The sequence below is a fragment of the Calonectris borealis genome, chromosome 6, assembly GCF_964195595.1.
Source record: "Calonectris borealis chromosome 6, bCalBor7.hap1.2, whole genome shotgun sequence".
Lineage (NCBI taxonomy): Eukaryota > Metazoa > Chordata > Aves > Procellariiformes > Procellariidae > Calonectris > Calonectris borealis.
In genome coordinates this window covers 24,850,184-24,869,928 of record NC_134317.1, presented here as the reverse complement: position 1 = coordinate 24,869,928, position 19,745 = coordinate 24,850,184, and the positions used below count along the sequence as shown (strand labels likewise).

The 19,745-nt window shown below is 37.7% G+C and overlaps 1 protein-coding gene across 1 annotated transcript in view; it reads left to right on the top strand.

The window, feature by feature from the left end:
• Nucleotides 1-19,745, top strand: part of CHN1 (chimerin 1) — a 105,513-nt gene that overhangs the window by 21,734 nt on the left and 64,034 nt on the right. The window contains exons 3-6 of the mRNA XM_075153286.1: nt 850-888; nt 4,842-4,897; nt 12,527-12,558; nt 13,434-13,547. Coding sequence (XP_075009387.1) covers nt 850-888; nt 4,842-4,897; nt 12,527-12,558; nt 13,434-13,547 — 241 coding nt within the window. The remainder of the gene's footprint in view (nt 1-849; nt 889-4,841; nt 4,898-12,526; nt 12,559-13,433; nt 13,548-19,745) is intronic.

Below are 19,745 nucleotides of genomic sequence, written 5' to 3'. Positions count from 1 at the left end.
GGCTGCGCGGGTGTCTCGGCTTGTGACCCTGGGGCGTAATGAGTACGCAGTAACTCCCGCCAGCTGCAAGGCAGAGAAGCACAGCACCTTGCAGAAAGCCTCGGTGCTTCGTAGCATCAGAACTGAAGCTGGTCAGGGTGGTAAAACAGTGGATCAGAGGCAAAGTTTGCAACAGAGCTCGGAATGTCAGATCAGTTGTCAGCAAGTCATAAGGGAGACAGAACTTGGAATACACTGGGTTTTGGGGGTTTTTTAAATTTTATTTGAGAATTAAAATTTGGGATTAGAAATATGCTGGTACTTTTAATACATACTGACTGCTTCCAAGTAGAGCTTGTATTCAGTATGAAAAAAACTCTCCTTTTTTGCAAAATATTTCATAGTACTGACATACTCTGATTTTATTTTAGAAGTTGTTAATTGCTATCCAGAAGAGGAAGAAGCTAATGGCAGGAATAAGTTGGATAAAAACTGATTTATCGGAGTATAAATTGAGATTAAAATAATCTTTCTGGTGTAATTTAAAAGGGAACTTACAGATATATACATAGTAAAATAATACGCATTCCCCTTCTCCCCCCAGTATTTTGGCTTCTAATCTGCACATTTGCATTTTGCCAATGTATTTCCATAGTTTTTATTCTAGCTGGCTTAAGAAAATACCTTTTCATATTTTCAGTTTAAGTAAAGAGGGGGAAATTTTAACAGATTGTTCTACACTCTAATAGTAAAAAATTTTAGAACCTAGGTGCAATATTTATCTTAATAAATCTGCAGGTGCTTCTGCAGGGTTATTTCTGTGTTAAAATGTTTCCAACACAACATTAAGATGTGTTGTTTTTCTTTCAGATACTGATGAGTACAGACCACCTGTTTGGAAATCTTACTGTAAGTATCTCAACAGATTTTTTTTTTTTTTTCTTTTTCTCCAACTCAGAGCTGAACAAGTTTCAGTTGGGTTCTTTAAAAGACTCTCATTTTTCTTTTCATCAGAATGTGAGTTTAAGAAGCATCAAGGGGTTCATGACTATTTAAAGATAGGTGCAGTTGTTTATCCTCAAGGACAAGCGAATGCAGATTATTTGGAGGAGTAGATTCTCCGCACCTTACTAACATAAGTGGTCCCACTCCTGTGCCTGTGTGGATTTGGCTTATATTGGTTTGGCTGCCTCGACTGGGACTTCCATAAACTCCATTCATGCCTTAAAGTTGGTATCACTTGCAAACTTTTGGGGCTCCTGTACTCTAGTACCTTGCATCACTAGAGTTGAGGCTTGAGCTGGTTAGAAAAACTCAAAATAAATAGTTTTCCCCCAGAATTTGCTGATGTAGTAAAACGAGAGCATTTGTTTGGCCTGGTGTGACAAATCACAAGCAGGTTTTTCGAAGCCCTGACTAGAAGGGCCTGATTTCCTACCAGCCTGCCTGCCTGGGCTCTGCAGCTCTTCGATGTACGTGCCTAGCTCGGAGGAAGCTGGCCTTGCAGGCTGCCTTAGTCAGGTGTGCCGGGCAGCACTCTGGGCGCGGTGCCCTGAGATCAGAGCACCAATCCCTTGGGAGTTTCACAACTTGCTGGTTTTCATTCCTAATTTAAAAAAAAAAAAAAAAACAAAACCAAAACAAAACCCCCAAACCCAAAACTACAACAAACAAACAAACAAAAACCCTTGAATTTTTAAATAGAGAAAGATTCCGTGTCAAGGAATAACCTGTTGTTTGGAAGCACTGATGGAGGTTCGAGGAGATTGAAGAGAACACGAGACAAATGGCACCGTAGCAAAGCATCATGCAAAGCAAAGCTTCCCACAGTGTCTCACCTCTAAATTCTAGTTCTTTGTAGATAGAAAAGCTAAGGTGCGAGACATATTGAGGCTTGAGGAACCACAGCAAGAAAGAATAGTCTTCTGTTAAAAGCAGATTTTGAAAGCAGAATGTTTGTGTGTTTAACACACTTAACAGTTTAGGGATGTCAAACCTACATTTGCATTTTCTTTTGTATATATTCCCAAGGCTTGGTGTCTTCAGGCTGGCTAAAGGGATTTGCTCAAGCAACATTTCACATGATGAAAAAGTGAAGGTTGGGGTTGGGGAGGTTTAGCACCTGAGAAAATAGTTATTTCAAAAAGGTTTCCATCCTGCAGTGGGAGATTCTTTACAACTGGAGTTTTTGGGTTGGTCTTAAAGGCTTGGTGAAAACGAGGGTTAGAAAGAGAGTAAGTGTAAGAGAGCAGATTAAAGTATTTTTGTCAGCTAGAGTATATCTAGTAGAATTAAATGAGCACTAGAAAAACAGCTTTTCTGTCACCTAGACCAGTATTCTGTTAATGGCTCACAGAGGTCAGTTGTTCCTGTCCTGTCCCTGCCACTGCCAATGACACATTCAAAAATCACAGTTAGGCCTTAAAACTCATAAATCAACCTTGTTGTTTGGGCTTGGTTTCCAATTTTTGAGTTTTTAAAGTGATCGTGAGTTACATAGTCAAGATCTTCTATGCAATATGAGCATTAGATTATTTCTGTAAATGTCTTTTCTTTAGATGGATGACTTTGAGCGGTTTTTAACGATTGCCAGCATATGCAATCGCTGTCATGTAATTGAGGCGGCTGGGACCTTGGTCTGTTTGTGAATCTGGTGGCAAAGCCTGTCTGTGCCTTTTGAATCATCATTTATTATGCCAGTAGCTTGTCATATGCCAAGTCAGGCACTTAATATTAAAGCATTTGCACACAGAATGATTTGAACAAGCTTTTTTCTTGCAGCAGAGGGCTAAAAGATAGAACCGAGACACTTCGCTCCTTGGTATTAAACATCATTAGTCATGATTGCAATACTTGTTACTGAGATCTGTGTATTTTGCTCCCAGTTGTAAGCAATAACAGTGAATCACAGCTCTGTACCTTCTGTGAACTCAGGGAACACTGCCTCTTTGTTCAGTTTATTCCATGCCGTAATCTATAACAGGGGGGTCCAACCTCTCTAATAGCAAATCTTCACTGGCAGCTTGCCAGGAGCTGAAGCCTTGGGCGCGTGCAGATGTATGTGCACCCACTACACCACCGTGGTTCGCCGTGGTGAACCCTTCCCATGGATGAGAATTAAGTGCAGAGTCATGGGGTTTGAGTATATTTCTGTCTCATGATGGATGGAGAGGAATGTCTTGTTTGACTTCCTCAGCAATAATTACAGCAAGGAAACTGGTGTTGAACAATTTGAATTGCATACATCAATTGGAGGAGGAGGAATAGGCATCCTGTTTTGTAACTTAACTAGTCTACCTACTGTGCTTCTGACTGGAAAAGGAGAAAGGTACTGCCTTTGGAGAAGAGGAATTTCCTTCCAGAAAATCTTTTCAGCCTGGCTTGAAGTAAGGTGGGAAACAGTTCTCATTTTTTAGCCAATTTCTGCGGAGCATGCTGATTGTGGGTCTCCACTGCTCTTCTGTGAAATTCAGAGAAATCCATATTTGATCTGTGATTTTTATTTTTTTTTCCTTTGAACTTGACTCTACAGTTCTCAGAATTAGATATGGACAAGGCCCAGTGCCATCAAATACGACATTTACAATAGAAGCTAGGGAATCTGTGTGCTGGCAAAATAAATGGTCATGCTATGCTTGAAATGAAAATTACTGCTTTTTATACTAGTGTGCTGTTCTTCATCACTTGCAAAAATCATTTTTGTAATACCAATACAGAATGGTAAGGATTGATTTTAGTAATGTCAGGAAAAACCATTAGGTTTTTTGTTTGGAACAAAGGGAGTGAATTTTTCCAGTTTATCTTATGATTGCCATATAATCAGGCATCTTGCCATTTTCTCTAGTCCCATGTAACTTAGCACATAAATGCAGCATTTGTCAGTGGAAAAGACTCGTGATCAAATGAGAAGTATAATAAAGTAAAATCTTACTGGTTAAATCAATGTATGGTCTTATTATCTGAAGAAGGTGACAGCATATGTTATTAGACCTTGGTGTTAGTACTTACAATTGAAACATAATTTAATTTTAAAAGATTACACTTCCAAATGTCCATTCTATCAGTTCTAGAGTATTATTCAAATACTAACTTAGTGTTGACAGCCTCATTTTGAAGGGACTTGCCAAACCAAACTCTTTTTGGGATAGAAGTTGAAAGTCACTCCTATGGTATTATATTAGAAAGTCTGCACATTAGGACCATTAAATTTACAGCTGGCTCCTAAGATTTATTCTGGCTTGATGAGGCTTATTTAAAAAAAAAGAAAAAAAGGGGGAGGGAAGATACTAGTAAGTGTATGTCATAATTTGGGCCTTAACTGTTTTACTCTGCTACTCAACTCCTGATGTCTTTAGATCTGCAAATGCAAAGGCCTTTTTTCTCTTTGTTCAGAAGGGTCACCACGGAGCAGTAGCAAACGCAGAGGGTTTGATTCTGCAAAGTTCTGAATGATTCTTGTAACGTATTTCAGGTGACTGAGTGTGTGCCCAGGGTAGTAGGATGGGACTCCATCTGCTTACTGAAGAAAGTCTGATAGCAGCCTGATTTGGCATATAATAAAATCTGATTTGCATTTATCATGATTCCTTTTCTTATCTGCTTGATGGAAACTTGACTGGTCTCACCTAGTTACTCCCTAGTACTTGATCAATTAATTGTAAAGATAATCAATAATCCCATTTTGGCTAGCAACATTCTTTTTTCTGACCACTTGTAAGTAATTTTTGAGTCCTTGATATATGTATCCTTCATTAAATCTTGCAGAAAGTCTTCATTATTTAAACAGCAATATTTAATGTTAAAATGCCTAACTTATACAATGATTCTGCATTAATCAGAATTTAACTTCTGCCTTCTCCCAGTGTATCAGTTGCAACAGGAAGCTCCCCATCCTAGAAGGATAACCTGCACTCGTGAGGTGGGTATTATAAAGGTTCAATTTTATAGAGTCCAGTAATTCCAAGTCTATACTTAATGGTGTCCAACCCAAACAGCGGTTCCTCAGGACACTTGGTGCTGTGATTACAGTAAGTAGCCTTGGGGCCACTGGTACCTGGAAATCCATTTGATCTAAAAATCAAATTAAAAAGCATTTTCAGTATGATGTGTATGCCTGAGAATCATTTACTGGTTTTTGATTCTTAGATACATGGAAACATGCCTTTGCTCCTCCTTTTTGGGTCAGAAATTCACAAAAGCAAGAGCAGAGCTGTGCACCTGTTTGTACACACATCACTGCTAGATGCGTGCAATAAATCAACAGAGGGAAGACTGAAACCTCCCCGGCTGCTGCTACTTGAGTTGTAGTACTTAAGACTCATTAATACTAGTAGCTAAGCTATGCAGAGCCACAGATTTTAAGGATCCAAACAGTAACGATGGAATCCCATTGATATACACTGATAGAGAAGCACCTGCTCATGGAGTCAGTTGTTGAGGCAGACCCCAGATTTCTAGTGTGCCCTGAGCTGCGGTCCAGCAGAGCAGCACCTCTCCAGAGCTGTGGTGCTGGAGGGTTTAACTGATACCAAACATCCGTGCCAGCAAGATTTTACTCATAACTGCATCTCTCTTGCAGCTTCAGTTAGGAACCTGGGAAACATTAATTTCAATTTCAAAAATGCTGAAATGTTAGGCTTGACTTGTTAAGCAGTATTACAAAACACAGCTCTTACTGAATAACCACTGAAAGTTATTACATTGCTGCAATAAAACTTAAGAATTTTTATCATGTGCTGAGAGAAAGGAAATTAATCTTTGAAATATATTAGTCACTTTGACGTAGTATTAAATACAGAGGGACATAGCACTGTCAGGAACATCAATAGCTTACAGTCTAGATCACAAGGAGGATTACTTTACAGAATTAAGCAGGCGTTTCTCTGTTGTTTTTTTCAAATGCCCAATTGTGATTCTATGAAGTAGTCTGTCAATTTTTAAGATAAAAAGTAGAGATTTATCAGAAGTGAAATATTGCATTTAGTGGAAGCACTCTTGTTTTCCTTTGTTAATTTGATAGATTTGTATTTTTATAAAAGCTGTAGCTGTAGCTGATTGCACTTAAGCAAGATGTAGCTATAGGAAAGAACAATACATGAATTTTACAAAAAGCATTGTAGCAAAAAGTTTTGGTTTAACCAGTGTTTCTACTCTTAATGAGGGTCCAAGCAGAGGTATTTCTGTTAAGGTTGTTGTGCAGATGTCTTACGTACATCAAATAAGGTGGGATGGAGATTTGAAGGAGAGATCTATAGAAGATAAGATCTGAGCTGTGAAAAAATGGGAGGTTTTCCAGTTTTTTATTCCCATTGCAACATTATTAGGAAGGTTCTCTTCTATTTTGTGTGTTCTCTATGATAGGGTTTTTCATTACATTAATATACAAAATTTCTGAAGTCTTGTAAGAGCTTAGTCATATAATACAGGTTTGTGACTGTACAGAGATCGTACAGAGTGCTCACCTGGATAGGATGAAGTATTTCACTCCCTGCCTCCAATGGATTGTGTTTATTGTTGTTACATGCTGTTGAATAGTTGCTTTTTCCTTCCTCTGCTCACTGGTGGAAGAAGTGCTAGTATGTGTGTAGGTATATGTATACATGCATATTGTAAAATATATGAGGGGTTTTTGGTAGCCTTCTAACACTGTTCATTGAGGTGCTGACACTATGCGTGTACAAGCACTGTAGTCTCGTATTTGCTGAGTCTTGTCTCAGAGCCCTGCTTTGGTTTACTCGTGTAATGAGTATAGTGTATGCTTACAAAGTTGCCTGGCTCTTGTGGTGATGAGCGACAGTTCTTCAGTTTCTTCAATTAGATGCTTTGAGAGCCTCAGTTGCGAATGTTTTAATTCTTACAGAATTAGAACCTTCATTTTTCTATATACCTTCTGGTTTCTTTTTAAAAAAAAAAAAAAACAAACAAAAAAACCCCCAAAAACCCCCAAAACCCCAAACAAACAAACACACACCCCCCATAATAGAAGTGTAAGGAGTGGGACAGTACGAGCACAGTTAAGGAAATCTTACAGCAGACAACATAACGATTGTAATTGTTTTGCATGTCAACTGCACAATGCATACGTACACTGTAGTCAGGGAGAAACTGTAAACTGATAAAGGAGTCCAGCATATTCAGTAAGATCTGTTGGCGTTATATCCCATGCTAGTTTGACTGCAGAGAAGTGCTTCGGAGTCTTTTTGCCCTACATGATAAGAAATCACAAGCAAATTTTATACTAAGTTCTCCTTCATAGTATTTCTTAGAATACTCTTAGCCTATCCAGTCAAATAAGTAGAGATATAAACGTGTATACAGTATCTGAAAATTAAAAATGTCTTCTGCCTCTGGAGTGCTGGAAATCCTTCAGCTATTGATCAGATCTAGATTGCCTTCTTTTTAGAATCAGACAAGAGACCTACCCTTGCCAACCAAATATAAAAGGGTCTGTGTAAAGCTTCTTCAAATACGAATCACACTGACCACTATAATTTTCTCATCCTCATTATCACTGAATTTTAATACTGTTAATTATAAAATTTTATTACCTATTATACAGGTGGCAAATTGAAAAGTTGGACTCTTTTAGGGAGGAAAATTTGCTGTGGGTGAATGGTGTCCTGCATGAGCTAATCATCCAAGCAGTTTGGAGGGTATCTGAGTGTACTGCATCCCTACATAGAGAGGTCCTGCGGGTCTGATTCTAAGAACAGGTGGTCTGTTGGAGTCAATGGGGGATTGGCGAAAGTACCACAAGCAATCACAACACTCTGCTAAGTCCTGTCATCACTGAAGAAAGAAATGCAACACTTTAGTGTCTATAGTAGCAGATTTCTATCAATTTGTTCCAAAACAAGATTATAACATATGACAAACTTTAAGTAAGTTTAAAACTTTCCCTGTGCCAGAGGGAACAAAAAAAGAGAGACATTCTGTGTTTTAAAATAGCTTCATCCCAGCCCCTGAACTGCAGAGTAAACCTGTGTCTGCACTGTGACCATTGCTGTAGAAACTGAGAAATAAAATCTGCACTCTTTAGAAACTAGTGAGAATTGAACTAAATAAAATAAAGCTATGAAAGAATCAGTCAGTTGCAAGTATTTAGCTGCAGAACAGAACATATTAAATACACATTTTCTCATTAAAGAATCCATTTACCAAAAAAAAAGCTCTTTGAAGCTTATTTTTACCTAATAAAGGTAAAATTGAAAGAATACATTATCAGTGTGCATTTTCCTACTTCTGCATTAATTCGTTATAATGCAGATAAGTGTTTTTCGTTATAAGTATGAACAATTTATGCAGGTGAGCCAGATCTGAAGTGAAAATATATTCAGTGAGCAGTAACGTGTTTAACCTTTCTCTCTGGTCTCAGCCTCTCCTGCTAGTGTTGAGCTTTGTGATCTGCTCTTTCTCAGCTGGGTTTCTATTAGCCATGCGTGAGTCAGTGGGGAGCAGAATCTTCTCCTAAGTGGCTGAATTATTCAGCTGTATAAACAAATGCATAAATATTAGGAAGAGGATTTTGGTCCAGAGAACATCAGAGAGGTCAGTGGGAGAGAACAACATGCAATTTGGTAAGGTATTAGCACATAAAGTGCTCCTCTTGCCTTATTGTATTCCACTTGTTGACATAACCAAGAGTGATGATTAGGGGGAAAAGCACTTGTTAAAGAATAATTGGAAATCACACCATAAAAACCGCAACCTTTGATTTAAGGTGCAAAGGCAGGTGTCGTACAAGTGCTGCTACTGAGAGATGTATTCAACAGAATGACCTACTTAAATGAAATGCTTCTCAAATACAGAGAATTTGAGTTTCTGCTCTGTTACACCAGTTTCATATCAGAGCAACACACAGTGGAGTTACACTGAGGTAAAAAGAGCATTGCATTCATTTGGGGTTTTTTTATTGTCAAGATGCAGGAGAGCCAGGGCTTTTAACACTGTATGCTGATCACTTGTAAAGTTGATGATTCCATAATATTCTAAGGATGTTTGACTTCTGCATGAGGGTTACATCCAAATTGTAATCTTGTTAGTCCAATCAATATTGTATTACCTCCCTGGAATTTGTATTTGTTGTGCATATAATCTTTTATATACACACGTATGCGTGTGCACATGCAGGCATATTTAGGGCACTCTTGACCGCTATATAAAGGCACTCCACGATAAATTTGAAATAACTATGTATGGAAAAAATATCAAACAGACAAATGATGGAGATAATTAAAATCACAGGCCTTTTCCATCCTGTTAGGAGGCTTCATTCTAATTCAGTGCTAGTAGTTAACAAGCCTGTTAAACAGCATCTCTGTGTAGTCTTGTGAAAATGGCCTCTGTGAGTAGTCAAGAAACATAGCATAGACTGGGCATATATAATGCACATCCTTGTTAGAGCTGTTCTCAAAGATGGCTTTACCTGTATGATATTCACTCAGAATGATTCCCAGCTTTCATGGTAACTAAGCTCTTTTCCAGAGGAATGGCTACTGTAAGGCACTTGCCACATCTGCCCCATTTATCTGTTCATAAACTTGGTTTCATTGACTTCACACCTCAGTTTGAAAAAATCAAAACCAAAGCAGTGGTGGATATCTCGCTGTCCTTTGTGTTTCTTGCAAGTACCATAGTGACACCTGAATCTTTCCTGTGGCCTCTGCATCAGTGCTATACAAATAAGCACATTGAAAACAAATATGTCACAATAATTTTTTAATTTTTTTTTTCTAAAAGTTAGAAGCAATTTTTAAAAGTGTGCCAAACACAAGCTAAACAAACAGCAATAGGAAATTTTTCCCATAAATAAAAAGTTCTGAGAAGTCAAAAGACTTAGCATTCAGCTAATCTTTGCTGGATACAGAGAAAATGAAGTAGCTAAGGCTACCTTCACTCATGCTCAATGATAGTTTGGTCCAAAAATACTGCCAAATCAAAAAGAAACTCTGCAGAGGATAATTACACTGTATTTTCAGCTAACAGCTTTAGTTAAAATGACCATTTTCTTGCTACTGCTTTGATTTTATTTAAAAATGTATTTCCTTTCTTTGGTGGGTTTTAGTTCCAGTCCAGTTGGATGTTTTGGTTTTGTCTCCTTAACTTAAGGCTGGCTGAGTCTGAAAGTTAGGCTACTGAAGCTTCTGAACTGAACTGTTTTGGCTTCCAGTGCTCACATGCAACTGGAGGATACGTGGGTGCCTGCAACTGTAATTTGTAGAAATACAGTCTGGCAGGAACTTTGTGAAGTCTAGACAGGCACAAAAAAACAAGAAAGCTGCATGTTGCTTCTAGTTCTGGTGCAGCTAAGGATACTTAAAGTAAGAACAAATGCTATACTGCCTTTTTAGGCCTAAGTTGCTATGAGTAAAGTTGGAGTCACGATATTTGTAGGAAGCATTATAGAAAGCTGGAGAACAGTGATTATTGTCTTACATGGTAAATTTGGCTTACGGGTAATCTGAGTGTTTTAGTAAGTTCACATGGACTGCACTAAGTGTGTATGTAGCCCAGCTAATTCTGAGTGAATTAGAAGGTCCCTGCTGAGTTCTGATGGAGTTGCCTTACAGTCTAAATGTATGTATTCAATCTAGATGTCAAAAAAACCTAATATTATCATAAATTTAAAAAGTTATGCAAAAAAAAAAAAACACACAACACCAAAACCCAGGCAATAAAACTTGGTGAATTGGGTTCCAGTTGTACTGAGTCTTGTACAAGCCAAGAGTGTTACACATCAATATTTATACTGAAGTTTTTGCAAGTTGGCAAAACTGCTCAGTAGAGACTCAATGTTAACAGAAGTGGTTATTTTCCTCTTTAACTCATCATCCACCAAGATGAACTGCAAACCCAGCTACAATTGCCTGGAAGTCCAGCGGAGCTTTTCTCTGATGCTTTGCTCCAGTCATCTGCCAGATCACATCTTCAAACGTTTGCACACAGAGTATAATATTATAATTTGTCTTAGGGTTTGCAAGTATTCTGAAGATGCCCAGTCACATTACTAATCAATTTCTGAACTTAAATGCTTTTGCCTATGTAAATTTTCCAATTCTGTCATATAAATTCACTGTATTAACTGAGATAAAATCTCATTAGACAGACAACAAAATCTTATTCACATCAGGATTCTTTTTTTAACAGCTGCCTGAGACTAGTGTCTTGTCTTGGGGGTTTTAGTTAGGAATTGTTGCAAGTTTCTAGAATAACAACAGTAAAATGTTTTCACTTTTTCTCCATTCATGTTGCTATCTTCCTATTGAAGAAATAGCCTATATTTAACAAAAAATATGTAAGACACTTTCTTTTTTGAAATGATCCATTCTCTTCAGGCCCTTTGAAAACAGTTATCACACTGGTCAACTCTTGTTTGCTGTTATGTTGGAAAAGGAAATCTTTTAGAACAGTATAAATCTTTCCAATGATGGAATGATTTTTCAAAAGTGATGAACCATCACAATAGCTTTTTATTTGCCAGGAATGTGGAAGAGTTGTTATTAGACTGTACACCAGGATGTATTTTTTGTTGTTTTGGACATCTGAAATCTTTATTTATATTCCACTGAGATAACTGGAGAGAAGTGCTAATTTTAATAGTTTTTTTTCTGAAAAGATGGAAAAAAGAAATCGAAGTGGCAGTTTACTGTGAGTGTGTTTTATCATAGCTGGATCGTTTTATACTCTTGTAGTTCACGTTGTATAATTGTTGAATTTTACTCCCTGAAGAGTTTCCTCCTTTAAATTTAGCAAGGAGGGATAATTTGGTGGTTTAGATTATTGAGCTGATTTCGGGGAAGTCTGCAGTTCCTCACTTGTCTATAAACTTCCTGGACAATTGCAGGTGAGTTACTTCATCTGAAATACTTAGCAGGCAAATCGTGTTCTGACACCCTTGCATGTTGTGTGCATTTACACTATATGGTCTCTAGAGCACAGGTGGGCTTGTGTTACACAGCATAATACATGCATACCTATCGTTGAGGTCTTTTTGCTGGTACTACAGATCACACAATTTAGTGAAGTCAAAGAGTGCCAGACTTAGGCACTGCTAATGATCCCGCCTGCCCTCACTCTGAGGGGATATTGTAGTGGCTTCATTTCTCGCAGCAGTGGCACCAACAGCTTTATGATGGAAGATAACTTGTAATTTTAAGAGTTTTATACATGTTTCACTGTATTAGCGCACTTAACAATATAGTACACTTACACCCATGAAATGAATCTTTTGTTTCCCCTTTTTGGCAGTTTATACAAGCAACACTTAATGCCATCAGTTTGTATTAGCAGAGCCCCGAGGATGACGTGATCCAAGCGGCTCGTTCTTTCTCACTCCGTTTTAAGCCATTCAGAAGTACAATGTTTCCCAAAGGTCTACTTTTGGTTTCCTTATATTCCACCCACAGGGAAAATCCTAGGATGGTAGATGACTTTTGTCTGTACTATCGCATTATATCCCTTTCTATTTTTAATACTATATTACGGACAGTATACTTACTGTATGGGTTCACTTGTAATGAAACGTTACAGTTTCTGTTGTTTCTTCTAGGTAGAGAACAGACCCAAATATTATGGAAGAGAGTAAGTAACATACATCTCTGAAAGTGGTTTATCCGGACATATTGGTTGATAATAGTTACAGAAAAGGTTGCAAGCGTTTGCTCTGGGCCCTTTGTTTCTTCTGTGTTTTACAGCAAGTGTGTCTTGCTCACCATCAGATTATTGCCGTACCACCACTTTTGTCTGCCTAAAATTATAGCTGCATTTTTTGATGGATATGGATATCATTGAGTGCTACCTTAAGTGAGAAAAACATATGTTTCCATACTTTCAGAGGATTGTCTCTGTCTACCTCCCCCTCCAGTTGGCTTTTGCAAAAGGTGTGTGTGCAGGAAAAAAAAGATTTGGATCACAAATGCAACATAAGTGTACAATGTATGTGTGTCTTCTATTTCAGACTGCTAAGGCAAAGATGGTTAGATTTAGTGTGGGGAAACAAAGCAGATCTTATTTGTGTTTATTTTGGTAAAAGATGTTTAGCATTGCTAGGTTATTACACCAGTAATTACTGAGATTATATGAAATCCCCGATTTTAGCAAGTTGCCGTAATATCCCTGAATGCTGCAAAATGTTGGATTGCATGCCACTGGCACAAAACATGTGAAGCCAGCAGGAGAAAATGGATCTATTTCTACATATTAAATTGATAGATTCAGATTTAAAAAGCAATATAATTGTTTCATAGATACTGTTTCATAGAAGCCTTTCTAAATCATTTAAAGTGACTTCAAATACAGACAGAAAGGGAGATTAATTTAAGCCGTAGATTCCTTCAAATCAGTCATTTTTATGTTTGTTTCTTTTTTACTTACCATGGTTGGTGGTTTTTAAAAGAAGAGGAAAAGGTGATTTAAAAGTGAAAAGGCGTGTGTTTCAAAAAGTCTTTGTTCCTTAGATTCCATGGGATGATCTCAAGAGAGGAAGCTGACCAATTACTAAGTGTTGCGGAGGGAAGCTATCTCATTCGTGAAAGCCAACGGCAACCTGGAACCTACACTTTAGCATTAAGGTTGGTAATTAATATTTCATTTTTAAATTTATAAAATATTCAAAAGATTGTACTGTGTTGTTGACCTTAGTGCTTAAAGTTCCTTGTGATTGTTTTAATTTTTTTTTTAACTCATGGTCAGCATTTAATGAACTGGTACTTTTTTATCCTAGTTACAGATTTGGTATCTTTAACTTTCCCTAACCCTTTCTGAAGTGCTAACATTCCTTATTATTTGCACCACCAGGATAACAGCAATTGTGTTTTACTGGTGGTACTTCATTTTGCCCTTCTCCCGCTATGTTACAGATGTGACCCCATGTAGACGCTGGGAGAGCAGGCAGTCGAGAAATAAAAGGCATCTTATGAGTTCACCTGACGAGTCTACTGTGTGGGTTACTTGCTAGCCAGCTAGCTGTTGCTGAAGAGCAATGAGTTCTCTCTAGCCCCTCTGTGGGATGGCCAATAAATCAGGAGGGTTTTTTGTCTGAACACCTGTTAGCTAACAATGTTTGCAGATCTGTTTCCTCGCTCTGCAGAATTCTGGCAAGTGGATCAGATATAAATAAAAAACTGAAATAAAAACTGAAATAAAAAATAAATAGTTGTAAGTTTTAAATAGTTTAATTACTTTTAAGGTAATGGAGGTTATTTTGACCTGGGCTGTACACCTAAGTACTCATGGGAGATGGTGATTATTAGCAATGTTTTAAATCTAAGTGGGACAGAAAAGCATTGAAGGAGAAGATGCAGTTACTGAAAGTTTTATATGGGTAAAATAAGATTACATGTAAAATAAGAATATCTTGAAATAATAGGTTGTGATGAATTAGTTTTCTTTTTCGGGGGGAAAATAAAAGGTATATTTTACTGAGATATTTGTTTCTGTAGTAATATGATTCCAAATAGAAACATTATTGACATTTGCACTGGTTTGCATTAACACTGTAAATAAATTGGTGTGGCTTATTAGAGCCTAATACTCCATTTCATCTACTTCTGCTCTTGCAATATTCATTTGAAGCTAAAAAGAAAACAGTTGTCATAACACCTGGCTTGAAGACAAAGAACTCCTGCCCCTTGCTTCTAATGGTGCAGAAGGCACAGGGCCTGTAGATTGTGAAAGATGAAGCTGCTGAGCATCTTGCAGGATGTATTGATATAGCTTGTTTTACAAATGCTCCTCCAGTCCAGCAAGTTAAAAGATGGGTCTTTTCTAGGTTTGATGGTATCTCTTTCAAACTGGAAAACCTCTTTGAAAGCAATAAAAACTATTTTTATACCCAATAGAAAAGAGAATGGATAGCTGTTGGTGATCAGTTCGAGAAACAGTTTCAAATGATAGCAAAGCTGTTATCATTGATTTATTTTGAGGAAATTCAGCATTTGGCAAAACACTTCAGAATCTGGAACTGCAGCATGTTGCAGCCATTTCATTATGTTTAAGCGCTAGCTGAATGACTTGATATATTAAGGGCGGTGGTCTAGATGGCTGCTTTCCATCCCACAGCAAGTAATGCTCTGTTGTCTTGCTGTTGGCCTTTAAAGTATACAAATGAGGGTCTTTGCTCTCATACCTTAGGTGAAAGTTCTCTGTGAACTGCAGCGCTGTGTCTTCCACACGTGGGAATTTTACCACTAGGATTTCTTTTTCTGTCTACTAGGAAGTGTAGCAGGAGTCTGTGTTTCCATTGACTGGAGGTAGAGTTTTGCTCAGTTTCCATTTTTCCTCTCCCTGGAATTATATATGCAGAATATACCCATTAGTCAATATTCCCACTGAGTGTGTTACTGACATTGCAGCACCTCTTCAAGACTAGGTAATTTTTGCGGTCTGTGTGTTCATCCTGACTGTGAGAAGTTTGCTGTGATTGCCGTGATGAGTTTATGTAATTTTACTTGTGATTTATAGCTTTTTTTGGGACCATCATTTGTGTTTGTGTCACTATACTGCCAGATGTCAAAGGTAGCTCTGTTTGCAGCTTAGATAATCCCAGCAGGAATTTCAGAATGTCATCTCCATGGTCAGAAACGGAGCTTGTCAGTAGGGTGGTATGTGTGGACAAAAGCTTTCTAAGTTCAATGGAAGACACTGATTGACTTCAGGATCTCCAATTTCACCCTTTCTTTTCTAGCTGTGTGAATCAATTTGATCTTTTCATACTAGGCTTAAATGCCACTCTGTCATTCAAGCAGTCATGTTAATTTTAAGATCACTTCTGTATGATTTTTGCTTTTCCTTCTTTACCTTTCTTTTAGCCTTTAGAAGGTGTGGGAGGAAAGAAAACTTGGTCAGCTGCTAGTTTTATATAAAGAAACAAACACAGAACAGGTTTCACAGCATTTTAGCAATGCTGAAGAGGTCCTGCAATAAATTACATAATGACAAAACATAAAATGGAATATCCATGTTTTCTGATTGTTTTTCAGACATGCTTTGGAAAACGAATGGAAAATGTATAGTAAAATTTAGATGCTTGAGGGGTACCCATTGACTCTTGACATAAATACTTGGTTCCCTCTATATTTCTGTGTATCTGCTCAACCTATCTCTCACTGTGTATGTTTGTTGCCTGACTTGTCTGTCTTTGACACTCTGTCAATTGTGATTAGGACAAATTGGAAACTACCTATGAAGTGTGATTGCATCATAAAATCCCCATTCATCGAGACCTAAATGTCTTGTGGAAACATTGGGTAGGATCAGCTACTGTTGAGACAGAGACAGGGTTGTTTCCTGGCTTGTAGTTATGGTTCTTCTGCTGGGGGGCAGGCAATTCAGTAATACAGGCGGCTCAGCACGCCCAGCTCTGGCAGATGTCTTCTTCCTGGTCGTGTCGGTGTGCCTGGGAGTCCTGAAAAACCCAGTGCATCCAGTCGTGAAGAGCAGTTTAGTGAAACAGGATCATAACCCTTTCTGTGGCAAGGTATGATGTCTCTGTAATGAAATCTTTCCAGTCTTCATAGCTGCAGTGGAAAAAACAAGCTTTTCGTGTTTTGTCCTGAGGACCCAAACAAGCCAACTCCTCAAATCATCATGCAGCAATTTGAGTGCTACATTTGATTCCACCAGCTATTGTAGCTGATGTCTAAAATGTCAATGGTGTGTTCATACCATCCATTGGTGAAGTCGTTTTGAATTTGGTTCCAATTGTAGTTTTGTTTTGTCTAATATTTTGGTTTGGTGTTACTAAATTAAGTGAAGACACTGCGTCCTCGGAATTCAAAAAGGAAGATATGGTGGTGTTTGTTGTTTGATTTATTTATTTTATATTACAATTTATTTAATCAACTTCAACATCAGGTATCTGCTGTGTTGGTAAAGTTTCTAACATAGTTAAATTGGAAGTTAGAAAAAAGCTGAAAAAACCCTTGGCTACAAAGCAAGCTAGGTGAGAGAGAAAGGTAGAACTCAGAATCCTTGCTATGACTGCCCAAACACTGTATTTGTGAATACATCATCCTCTATGCTGCAAATCTGATAGAGATTAATGAACCCTAGCTCAACTTTGTAAAGTGAGTATTTATCTTTTTCTGGAATTATTAAAGAAGATCACCTCACAGAGGGCCATATTATAGGGGAAAACCAACTACATTCTCTCTTGTTCTGTCTCTATCCTCATTGCTTCTTCCCTTCTAGACTGTACTTACAGTGGGCATCTTCCAGAGATGCTCAGATTGTCTTTGCTCTGCACTGAAGATTTCCACTTGTTAAACAACTTCATCTCTCATGAAGATAAAGAATAAACTGTTAACACCACAAATCATAACTCCCTTGTAGGCAGACAGAATTCACAGTTATAAAAACATGTTTTTGTGGAACAGATTGGACAGTCACACTAAGCTACAGCTACAGACCAAATGCACAGAATGCAAATGCAGTTCGTGCATGAAGGTTCTTTTATGGACTGTTCTACTCCTAACGTGGCTCTTCTGCATCTCACTTCTTTTTAAGTTACTTAAGTTATCATAGAGTGGGCACATCTGGGGAGAGATCTGCGTAATTGTTTGCAAGGAGTTTCTCCCCAGTTATATATCGCTGTTATTGTATTAGCAAGTTCTCTGACCATGAACACACGAGCTCAGGTCAAAAGACCAGTTCGTAGTCCAGTCCAGTATCCACTCTTTGGTAGCTATTAATAGCAGGCATTGAAAGAAAAGTTAAGAACACGATGAACATGTAGTAGTAGTTCTCTGGTGTGCTCTCCCAGCCTCTGAAAATTTGCTGTTCAGTGACTTGTGAGCAGAATTGTTATCTTTGCTAATTTTTCAGGCTTTTGATGGAGAGATTTTTGGTTTTTGTCTAGTGGCTTTCTGAGCACATTGTTGAGCCTTCATAGACTTTGCTGTCTGCAACTGTAGCATGAGTTCCGTGCCTTAACTTGGTTTTATGGGAAACAGCATCCCTTTTTTGAAGATTCCATCTCACAATTTTATTTGATGCTCCCTGTATTATGAGAAACAGTGAACAATTGATCTCCATTTAGCTTTTCCATGCCACTCACGTCCCCCTTATTGTTCTCTTTACAGGTCGATGAGTCCTAGGCTATCTATTCAGGTTTTGTAGTGAAGTTGTTCCGTACCCCTCATCATCTCTGTTGTCTTTCTCTGTGCCTTTCTCTTACTCTGTGATGATCTTCTGGGGATGAGGGGACCAGGACTGCACATCCTGTTCAGGATGAAGCGGGCCATGGAGTTTTCTTTCTTTGTTCTCTAAACCTTTCTAAATGAATTTTTGACCACTGTGGAGCATTAGGCCCTGAGGCTTTTATAGAACTAGCTTTAGTAAATCTAAAGATCTTGTTCCTGAGCTGCAATAGGTACAGACATAGCCTAGCACCGATTAAATGACCAAATATAGGACAGGAGGAATAATAGCTTTTGCAGGCTTAACCGAGGCAGTCAAATATTCTTAGTGCAATACTATGGAATAGTTAACTGAGTTCAAAGATTTTTAATATTTCTTCTTCTTTAATAAGGTAGAAAAAGTGATCCTTGCCCCGGAAAACTTTTCAGTTATTAAGGTTGCCGGTCAGTTACTGTAAAATCTGCTTTCCATTTATATAATAAGCTGCACTTTGAACATCTTCTGATAAGCTGTTTTTTGTCTGTTTTCATCCACTATTGTGCAATTAATTTGCATCATGACTTTTTTTTAAGATGGACTACCTTTTAAATCTAAATTTTAAACAAAAGAGGTTTTGTTTTCAGAAAACAAATTTCTCAGAATTTGTAACAGAAGTAGAAGTATGTTCTTAGAGAAAAAGAAAATGATAATTTAAGTGTTGTTTTAGGTGTGTGAGTTTGGCTAAATATTTATTTCAAATAAAATTGACATTCAGAGCCTAAGAAGGCCTGTGAAATTGTATCAGTTCAAACACTGGATAAAAGAGAATGAACCATAAACACAAATGAGAGCAGCAAATCAGCACCATACTATATTTAATGCCTGTACTTAATCATGGATGTGGTTTGTCATAGCTTATTAAAAAAAAACAAACAGAGCACAGCAGAATTCACCATGTTTACTAATTAATTAATCAGAGAATGCCACTGAAAATTTTTTGCAACCCTGAAGTTTAAAAAAAATTACTAACAAGAGAAAATTATTGTAGGTATATATGTGTGTCCATACATATCAGCAAGTCTATGTGACAATGAAAATAGATAAAATATATTGTAATGTTATTAGCTGTTCCAAACAGATGAAAAGAACCAAAAATTCCTAATTAACTCCTGGAGGTATTAGATCTGCTTTTAAATTTGGCAAAAAAGTAGTACAGTGCTTAATGCTAGGACCTATAGCAAATGACAGTAACAATAAGACGTGGTTCGCAATGTAGCCTTTTGTGGTTGAGAGCTTGTTTAATAATTAGGATGAAGATGAAGAGGAAATGGGTAGAGATTGTACTAGTGGTAGGCGTTGAAGTGTGATGGTACTGCATGTTCTTTTGAGCAGATATCTGCTGTAGCACGTTTAGTTGGTTACCATGGTTTCCCTTCCTGCAAATTCTATTGTTGTGATACTGAGAATGAATCGAAATAAGGTTCTGCAGCATGATTAAAAAAAAAAGGTAACAATGTCAGCCGTGATTATGAGTCATGTTTTCTTTATGTTTGGGGGTTAGGGCACATTCAAGATTATGTGGCATCAGGAGAGAATTCTTGAGGCGAAATAAATGTCAAAAATTAGTAATCCTTAGTTTAGTCGACCAACTA